We start from the raw sequence: 10,466 nt of genomic DNA on the forward strand, positions 1-10,466 counted from the left end.
TTGTACACTGCGACCGTTGAGTCAGTTGCCAAGCATCTAAATTTTAATCACGACCATGAAGATGCTGCAAGTCATGTGAAAAACAGGCATGTCACTTCCCCCCCCCAATGCCATCGTAACTTCAAACGGTCACTAAATGAAATGTCTTCAAGCCGAGGATTACCTGCATTTCATCCCTTAACCATTTCTGTGCCCCAAAGTTGCTCTCCCAACAGTTGCTGAGAAATGTTGGTCTCCTATAGGAGTGTGAAACTTTCCTCAATTAGCCCCCCCTCCCCCAAAGCTGATTTGCATATTGGTGGCCGTTTGATGCAGGTGTGCTTACCTGAACAAGATAAATCCAGAACAAGATCTCACAAAAGCGACTGCTTCCACCTGCTTTTTAAAACGTTAACTTTTGTTACTGCTTATCGTCCCCTATTCAGTCCCAAGTAATATTCACAGCACTTTTCTTGAGAGGAGTTGATGTATCCTGGGTCCCAGGCTTTCATTTAAATAACAGCAAAAACCAGGTTTCAACTCCCTCCTCCGTGAATTTAAGATGGGGAAAAGGTCGGAGAGAGCAGTCCCTCAGGGAAGAACCGAGTAATGTGCCGTGACGTGACATCTATGTTGGAGTCACCGCAGCCACGCTTTCCAAATCAGGCGCGGTTCACGCCAAACAAGCTGTAAAACCCAGCCTTTAATCTTGTGATGCTGTACTCAATGTTAAGAGAGCTAGTTTGGTGTAGTAGTTGAGGTGCTTGTTATTGTGGGGAAAATAGAAGTAGTACTATCTATTTTCACTGTCAGGATAGGCAGGATTTTAAAAAAATCTAGTAACATTAGACACAAGCCACTCGTGAATAAGTGGACCAGGTCTCTGCGTTCAGACAGCCAGAAAGCTGTATCTCGGCTTTGGAGATTGTTCCAGGAACAAACAAACCAAACTCTCTTCAAATCATTATCTCTTGTTCTATTCAGCATTACAGAGGGGAACATTTCACCTAACGTTACCAACTAGGAGAGGCAATCTCCTACACATAGCTTTTGAGACAGATTCTTATCTAGGGAATGTGTTTTAGCCAGGTTTAAATGTCATTTACTCAATATTATCTTCCACTTCTTTATTAGCTCATGAAAATCAGTCAAGCAGCAGGAAGTAAGACCCGCTGTTGAGCAAGCTATTCTTTTAGCCAAACCCCAGCAGTTAACATGCTGGGTTGCTGATCAAAGGTTGGCAATTTGAGGCTCAACTACTGTGAGACAAGTGTGAGTAAATAAAACAGGTGCCATTTTGGTGGGAAGGTAACAGCGTTCCATGCGCCTTGGCGTATAGTCATAGTAGCCACATTACCAGGGAAGCATCTTCAGACAACGCTGGATCTCTCAGCTAGGAAACAGAGATGAGCACTACCCACTAGAATCGGACGTGATTGGACAGGGGAAAACTTTACTTTTTAAAAAACAAATCAAACCATACACATATGATCATTTAAGATAGAACCTAGCACTTTATTAAGTTTTTTAATGTGGAATTTCAAGAACCAGACATATGTAGTAAAACGCCCAGAAAAAAAAAAAAAGTGGAACGCAAAAGGCACTTCCTGTTTAGGATGCTGACCGTGGGATGGGCAAGTAAACAAGCTGGCTTCTCTGTACAACACCAACCAAGTTAGCCTCTCCCAAGGTCAGGTCCCCCAGCACTGCCCTCCCCTGTTTTACACAAGCCAGACCCCCTGTAGGTTACACCCAAGGCTTTTCTGTAGGACACCTTGGCCTATCAGGGAATGCTGGGAACTGTCAAGGAATTCATGGTGTCAAAGTAAAGTTTAAAAGCTGCCATTTGAGACAAGGGCTTCTCTGTACTCACACCCCATCCCAAACACAATAAATAAGCAATTATTAAAAAGTTTCAAGTACGTAGGTATCTTCCCACAACCTTCCCAATTGCACGTGTACTCTGAAGGGGAACTGGCTTCTCTGTAGCTACGCCAATCCTTCAGAATGCAGTTTGGAACTTGATTGTGAAAGTAAACTGGGAAAAATTTGTGCAACATGAAGTTCTTGGCTCTAACCAAAAAAAAAAAAAAAAAAAAAAAACCAGGTGCCCAAAGTGTGCAGCCTACAGGTCCTGGATACAATCTTCTGACCTGTCTAAAGTATACCAAGATTGCCCAGTGCCCATTTGATAAGGAGGGAAATGAGGTCTGGCTAGTGCTAAAACTGCATAGGATTAAAAAAAAAAAAAGAACCTCGAAGCAGCAGAAAAGGATCACAATGTGATGTTGACGGAATTTAAAAGCACCGAATCGGGACTGCCTGTGTTAAAAGAAACTTGTAAGAACTTCACGGGAGTTCCAAACAGGAGTTGTGTTAACACGCAAGGCTCTCTGCTTGGGCAACCGCTGCTCCTAGGAAATCAATGGAGGAGGAGGCGGCCTCGACAGTCACTGCCCCTGCTCTAACCACCTGGGCAGAAGTGAAACCACCACAGACTGCATACACGTCACAAGGGAAGTTTCTTGGGATTTTTTTTTTTTCTTTCTGAAGGTAAGGTAAGGTTAAGCCTTTTGGGCAATGCAAAAGGTTAGGCCGAAGCACTGTTTTGGTTACAGCCTTCCTTCTCTCTATGGATTTTTGTACGGTGCCTAGGCTCAACTGGCTCTACTTGTACGTCAAGCACATCAGGCAGAGGAGAAAGCACAGTGCGATTTGCGGTCCCCAGAGGACTGAGATTCCTGGTAATGAACAGTGTGCCAAGTTTTAAGAGCAGAGGGGGATAGGACCAATTGAGGGACTGGGGCTCTTTCCCGCAAAGGAGCCTGAAGGTTTCTCTGTAATGTACACCAACAGGTCTGGGGAAAGAAGCCCAACATATATATTCAGTATTTAAGCTTTTTGGGGACTTCCCAGGGGAAGTTGTTCCTACCAAAGTGACCATAGGCTGCAGTCTTCTGATAAATAGGCTTCTTCAGATCCAGCTCCCTGGAATATACAAGTCCGTAACTCAATACACAGCATTCACCCAAACAAAGCATAAAGCACCTACATCCCAGGGGGCCGCTGATTAGTGGGGACAGCCAACGCTTCTTGGCCCCAGAGACCGTCATCCTTCTACAAGAGGCAAGATGAACCATTTTAGGGTCACAAACAGCATTGCCAATGTGCGTCTTGGAAATCTAAGCCCCTGGGCTCAAACTGAGAGCATAACATACTTACCTTCTACTTAGGAATGTCTACTTCCCAGGCAAACCACAGAAGAGATACTTCCTATCTCAACATCAGCCCACCTCAATACAGAGACTTCCACTTCCCTGACAGATAATAGGCACAAAGCTACGCTACCTGTCTGCAGAGCTAAGCTTCCCCAAGTTCACGACAAAGTTCTACCTAGGATGGTTAGCCCCTGAACAAAAAAAGGTAACTAAGGTTTAACTTATCAGCAATATTTCCCATGTCTCTGAAAAGGAATTAACCCACAACTCCATTGCCTCAGCTCAATCAGTATATGAAACCCATATAAGCTGCAATTACCATATTAATCATGGAGTTATTTCAAAGTATTATCATAGGCTTGCTGCGTGGCAATTTAAAACGGTCTGTAAATTCCCCCTACAGTTCTGGCCTTGTTCAGAAGGAGCCAACCACCTAAAAGTATAGAGTATATAAGGTCAGCCTCTCAAAAGATGTTTTGCTTTGCAGGAATTCCACCCCCTCTCCCCCCCCCACCTCGATTACTCTATGAACTAGCAGTCTTTGAGGGAAGCATCCCACCAAAACTATCCCGTAGAGGTCAGAGGGAATGGCCTTGAGGGAGAAGAGGAAGAGCTGCTTATCAAGACAATGTCAGACCAAAAAATAAATTAAAGAAAAAAGATCTGAGTCTGGAGGAAGAATCAATGTAAGTCAACATCTCAGACGGCCCCCTTCCTAGCTCTCACAAAGATAAAGGCTGAAGGAGGAGGGAAGGGCATTCAAGACTTGCAAGAATCTATTCCTATAACTTTTCAATAAAGTAGTATTAACCTACATATCTAATCTAGCTTGACAGCCACATATCAAAGAGCATGCTGCTGCGAGCTAAAGGCATCGAAGTGCGCATCCCCCCCACCACAATGCAGGGACATCACCTCTGATTTGATTGATACTGTAGCCATCTCCTGTGACCACACACCAAGACACGCCGTGCTCGGCAGGCCGATTTCCTCTGTATCCTCGTAGAGGCAGAAGGAAGGACACATTGTTGTATTGGCACACTGAGGGCAGACTTGCCCACTGGCCATTGCTCGTCTATGCCTAATCCCCTCCTTCCTAGCCCCCATGTATTTTCCCTGTTCATATATGGACATGCGCTACCATGTTTTACCTGACAATGACCCCTGGGCGAAGATCGAAGTTCTTCTTCACAATGTCCAGCAGTTCATGCTCGGTTTTTTGAGAAGTGCCATAGTGGAAAATAGAGACCGATATTGGGTGGGCGACTCCAATAGCGTAAGAGACCTGCAAGCAAATACAAGTAGGAAGGAATACAGAGAGTCAGCCACAGGAACAGAAAACCCCCTCTTGTGCTATTGCTTCCAAAATTATGGAACGCGTTTTTCCATGTTTTTTTTTTCCAGAAACTCTCCTCTTTACTCATCAGTGCTTTCAGTGCTGTTATTTCAAAACTAAATATTGTATTTTGGAATACGGGCAATGTCATGTCTGCTGACAAAAAACTCTAACCCAGTGGTTCTCAACCTTTTTAGTGCCGTGACCCCCCCCAACCGGTCATAAGTCGAGGACTACTCAACCGGTCGTAAGTCGAGGACTACTCAAGTGGTGCAGCACCGTTTGCAGAATGGGACTTTTGGCGGGCTCAGCAGGGCAGAGACAGCCTGGACAATTCCTATTGGCTTTTGAAAGCCAATAGAATTAGACTCTATTCAAGAGAGTCTATTCTATTGGCTTTCAAAAGCCAATAGAATAAAAGGGAGTAGCACAGCTAAGGAAAAGGGGAAAAAAATGGCGGACTGCGTTGTTTGGCGACCCCCGTGAAATGGTCGTTCGACCCCAAATGGGGTCCCGACCCACAGGTTGAGAACCACTGCTCTAACCCATCTGTAGTCGATACTGGATGACACGGCACAGAGCATGGATCTCAAAATTACATAAAAGACAAAAGCAGTTGAACTTTGAAGGGAAAATGGAGGGAACAAGTGCCTATGACTTTTTGCTTTTGTAAGGGATATTAAAGTATGAATATGGAGGGAGTAAAACAGAAGCTCAATGCAACGTGAGTATTTTAAAAGGTTTAACAAAACAAGTCAACAGTCAAGAATGAATAGATTCCCCAATGAATATAAGAGGGTGAGAGGCAGGGCGAGGCCAAGGAAATTGCTGGAGTTGATGAACTTCACCATGGTCAGAAGCAGTAAGTGCAAAAGGCTAGATGTAGCATATAAGCAGGATGGAAACAAGCAGTTTACAAAACCATAAAAGGCATGGGCTTATTCCCTTTCCCTGTATTATGGCATTAATCCCTTGGGCTACTTAATGTAATCTCTTTCTGCACTTTCACAGCACTGCTTATCCCCAAAAGGGAACAACGGCAAGATGAATCTGTCTGAATGAAACTAATCCCAGCCCCTTTTGGCTCCCAAGAAACATACCTGAACGAGCACTCGTCGACACAGGCCAGACTTTACAAGGGATTTGGCAACCCAGCGAGCAGCGTAAGAAGCCGAGCGGTCAACTTTTGTGTAGTCTTTTCCAGAGAAAGCCCCTCCTCCATGGGCTCCCCAGCCACCGTAAGTGTCAACAATGATCTTCCGGCCAGTCAAACCAGCATCTCCCTAAAACAACAATTGTGTTTATTACACAATCCTGGTGCACATCTTAGGTAAGATTTGCAAAAGAAGCAATGGAAACTGAATAAAAGGAAGCAACCTAGAACTAAGGAGAAATTTCCTGACAGTGGGAACAATTAACCAGTGTGGAATAGCTTCCCTTCCGAAGTTGTGGATGTTCCATCACTGGAGGCTTTTAAGAAGAGACTGGACATCTCTGCTACCTTACAAAGGCCTGGCTTTGTTACAAACTACTGCCAAGGGACTCTGAACGTTCCCAGTGTAGTCATTTCAGATAGCTGCCAATACACTGTGTGTCCAAGATCAGACAACAAACAAAAATCCAACTGTTGACATACCTGGGGACCGCCAATCACAAATCGGCCACTAGGTTGCAGATGATAAATAGTATCATCATCCAAGTATTTTGCAGGCACAACGGCTCTGACCACTTTCTCCTTCAGGGCATCTCTCATCTCATCCAGTCCAATTCTGTCATCGTGCTGAATGGAAATGACAATCGTGTGGACTCTAATGGGGATGACGGCACCACGATCCTGTTTGTACTGAACCGTCACCTGAAATGGAGCCAAAAGGAGCACGTCTCTTTTAATGATCAAAAAGGAATCTTTAGCTTGCCTACAGCGGGACTTCCCACTTCGCCATTCCAACCATCGTTACCTGGGTCTTCGAATCTGGTCGCAGCCAAGTCAAAATATGATTTCGACGGAGTTCTGCCAGTTTTGCATTCAGCTGGTGTGCAAGGAGAAGAGTCAGGGGCATGCACTCATCGGTCTCATCGGTAGCATAACCAAACATCAAACCCTGAAGCAAGAACGACAGGCGGAGAATAAACTTCAGACTCAAAACAGGCCAGGGCTAGGAATTCACATTAGGTTCCAGTTTATCATTAATCGATAAGGCCTGAATACCAACCTGGTCCCCGGCACCAATGTCTTCTTCCTTCCTGTCAAGATGCACGCCCTGAGCTATGTCGGGAGACTGCTGCTCTAGAGCAACCAGCACATTGCACGTTTTGTAGTCAAAGCCTAAAACACATAAAAGTTTAACCTCAGGGTGAAAAAGTTAAATAGTTCAAAACCAAAAGCTTCCTGATCGACGGTGGAACACAAAAAGGTAGCTAGCCTAGCGGGCATTCAATCTACTCACCTTTTGATGAATCATCATAGCCAATGTGCTTGATTGTTTCGCGAACAATTTTTTGATAGTCAACTGCAGCAGTGGATGTGATCTCCCCAGCCAGGAGAATCATTCCAGTCTTTGCAGCCGTTTCTGCATTGGGACATAGATTGAACGCAGTCAGTTCCAAGTGCAACAGTCTTTCACTGGTAAAAAAATACTGAATATGCTGTTCAGCCCTTTTATAAAAAGCCAGACGCACTCACCGCATGCGACTTTGGCATTTGGATCCTGCTTCAGGTGCGCATCAAGAACAGCATCACTAATTTGATCACAGATCTTATCTGAAAACAAAAAGTTTCCGTTATTTTTTGGTGCTTCTAGGAGTATTTTTCACATTTTAGGTTTCAAAAAGTACCGTTCAACATTTTAAGAAACCAGTTATTTCACTGATTCACTTTATTCAATAATTATTTATGTATATACTTCTTAGCTTAGTTTTGGGGCAAGGTGAAAACTAGAGTTTCTGCTAATTCACAACTTAAGCATTCTTCATAGAAGTTACTCAAAGAATAACAAAGCTACAATTGTCTGGATGTCAGTATGTGAACTGTCAATCTTGTCCCTGGTAACTACTTGGAGAAGTCTTTGCAGTTTTCTTGGCAAGATTCTTGGAAGTGGTTTGCACAGGTGCCTTATTAAGCCTGAAAAAAAAAATCATGCTTGGCCAAGTCACCTAGCTGGCTTTTCTGCTCAAGGCAGGACTACAACTCAGTCTCCTTGTTTATAGCCTGGCACCGTTACACATTATACCAAAGTGGCTCTTCCTAAAATTATGGAAGTTTAAACTTGTTCAATCCACTCTACTTACTAGGTAGGCGTATTTTAAATTATTAAGATCTACATTTGGACACTTCACGGGATGGGAAAGCTTAATACCAAAGTTACAGTTCTTTAAGGTTTTTACATCCCCTCTGAAAACACCAAACTTGAATATTCTACCATCAGAGCTTAATGGGAGCCACTACTGATTTACACACTATTATAAGAGGCTATACCTGCACTCTCCCACTACCCTGCTCTTTAGAGGACACAAGATGGCAACAAGAATAAGGAACAATTCCAGATACAGGAAGGACAAGAGAAAATGTATTTGCATTGTTAAATGTGGTATTATCAAGCTAGCAATCAAGGCTCGTCCCAATTCTTTTACAAGGGAATGGTAACCTTAGAAACATGATCATTACATGCCAGAGGATGTTATTAACACTGAACATGTTTGGAATTCTATTTGTTATAAAAACTATTGATCAATAAAGCTGAAACATGGAGGATTTGGCTTAAACTATGGTGTAATACTACGATGCTTAGAAATCTTGGAGGTAAAAGTAAAATAAGTAGACAAGCATTGCTGCATTCATATCCTGTCTGTGGATTTCTTGTAGGAATGACTGGCCGCTATGGAATCAAATGCTGGATTGTTTTGATACGGTTTTGGAGTACCTAAATAAGCAATACCTTAGACAATGCAACAACTATAAGCAATGCTACTAACTCCTAGACAATGCTTGCTCCTATAACTTAAAAAAAAAAAAAACACACTATTTTAGAATGAACATCCCCCTCAGAGTTGACGAGATGTAACTCCCATTGTTTTAGAATGTCATTCAATATCCTGGTAGATGCCATATCAGAAAAAGATCATGTACATAGTGTACATACTGATGTTAAGTTCTATAATAAAATGTAATTTTATCAGTTTCACAAAATAAATTACAGCTCAAGACTTGGAATAAATTTCAGGGAATTTCTAGTAGCCTCTCCAAAGAAATGTAGTAGGGATTGTGTATCTTTCAGCAACTGACCTTTGAGATGCTATTTTACAACATGGCTCCCTTAAGTCAGAGTCCTAATTATGGTATGAAAAGAACTACAGTAATGAGCAGTTAAGTGGTCAAGGCCTCTTCATTTCATCAAGTACACGACTATCAAATCTTTTATTTATTCCAAAAAGCAGAGACTTCAAAGATCTGATCCACTCTGCAGGGAACAGACTCTTCTTTAATATGAAACACATGGCATTCAATGGCTACATGTCAATGGCGGAAAAGATGATCGACCGGTTCTTCCTGCCCTTTTCTAGCAGAGGCTTGGGTGATGCACTAACGCCTCTCACCTTTACATCAAAGGCATCCATATTAAAAACAGGAACTTAACTCGCTTTAGATTAACGTGGCACAAAAGCTGGTTTTTTTCCCCACTGCTGGAAATCTGAAGAACACCCTCCTGACAAAGCTCAGCCATCATGGCGGAAGACAATGGAAATGCAAGATGCCTCCCAAGATCGTTGGGCATCCAAACCAGGATTGCTCATCTGGTTCAAAGTCCGACCAATGTTCTCAATCCCGCTGGTCTACGTAAGCCTCTTTGTTGCAGAAGAGCTCGGGGACCAATGTGATTTTTCTGAAACTTGCATTGATTTTAAAGCAATTGACGTTCGATTCTGGCAGGTGGGTTTTATCCTTGCTGAAAGCTTCAAGGCTTCTTTTGTGGCTTTCATCAGAAAGCGTTTGCCAGTTTTGCCCTTAAGTCTTGTGCCCCCTCCTCCTAGCCCCCACCCCACCCCAAAGGCACTCTTGGGTTCTGGTTTCCTTCTCACCCCACCCCACCATCCATCCTCCCCACCCAAGGTCTCGCCATGCGGGCACCACGTGGTCGTCTGCAATGCGGCGCGCGCCGCCGATTGCCGAACGGGAGTGCGCGTGCGCGCCAGGGCCCGCTTTCGTCACCTCGCCCCGTAGCCATTCGCCGGTTAGCCCGGACGGCCGCTCCGAGACTGCGAGGAAAGGGGGGGGAACAAGCGTGCCCCCACTTCAAGGCGGAGGGGGGGCCTCTAAATTCGGGAAAGAGGCGGATCGCGTTAACCGTCGGGCCGCCCGCGCCCCCCCTCCCCGCCCTATCTCCGCAGCCGCCCTTGCGTCATTCAGCCGGGGTGCGCGGGCCAATCAGGCGGCGAGCGGCGGCGCGAGGCCGCCCACCCACCTTCGCCTTCCTCCTTCCCGCTCATTCCATCCACCCCACCCCCCCCGGCCTGCTACAGCCGGGTCTTTCAGCCGCCCCCCCCCGCCCCGCATCTCCTCCTCTCACCTGGGTGCCCTTCCCCCACCGACTCTGAGGTGAAGAGGAAAGTGCCCTCCTCGATCCTGCTGTCCCGGAAACCGTTCATGGCGGGGGCGAATACTGCGAGGCCGAAGAAAAGAAAAAGCGAAGCGTCAAGTCCAGCGGCGGGAATTAAAAAAATAAAAGAGCCTCAAAAGCGCGCGACTCAGCAACACTGAAAGCGGCCTGCAGCACCCGAGGAATGAGGGTGCCCGCTGCCTGGCGCCGATATTTATAGGGGAGGCCACGCCCCTCCCGGCGAAATCCCGCCCCTTTCCATTTTTTTGGGAGGAGGGGCGGAGAAGCAGGAGGCGGCGGGGCGGGGAGGCCGCGGTCCCTCCTCCCCCCTCCCTCTCC

At 45.3% G+C, this 10,466-nt stretch overlaps 1 protein-coding gene across 1 annotated transcript; it reads right to left on the reverse strand.

Annotated features, from left to right (window-relative positions):
• Positions 1–1,469: 1,469 nt before the first annotated feature.
• MAT2A (methionine adenosyltransferase 2A) lies at positions 1,470–10,311 on the reverse strand. The gene is made up of 9 exons (XM_039366846.1): positions 10,098–10,311; positions 7,217–7,294; positions 6,981–7,103; positions 6,747–6,859; positions 6,492–6,635; positions 6,170–6,388; positions 5,634–5,816; positions 4,349–4,482; positions 1,470–2,967 (listed from the first exon to the last, which is right to left on the reverse strand). The coding sequence occupies exons 1-9, from the start codon at positions 10,174–10,176 to the stop codon at positions 2,865–2,867; spliced, it is 1,176 nt and encodes a 391-aa protein (XP_039222780.1). The 5' UTR covers positions 10,177–10,311; the 3' UTR covers positions 1,470–2,864.
• Positions 10,312–10,466: the final 155 nt, after the last annotated feature.

This window comes from Crotalus tigris, unplaced genomic scaffold (assembly GCF_016545835.1).
Source record: "Crotalus tigris isolate CLP2741 ecotype Arizona unplaced genomic scaffold, ASM1654583v1 scf7180000020455.750797, whole genome shotgun sequence".
NCBI lineage: Eukaryota > Metazoa > Chordata > Lepidosauria > Squamata > Viperidae > Crotalus > Crotalus tigris.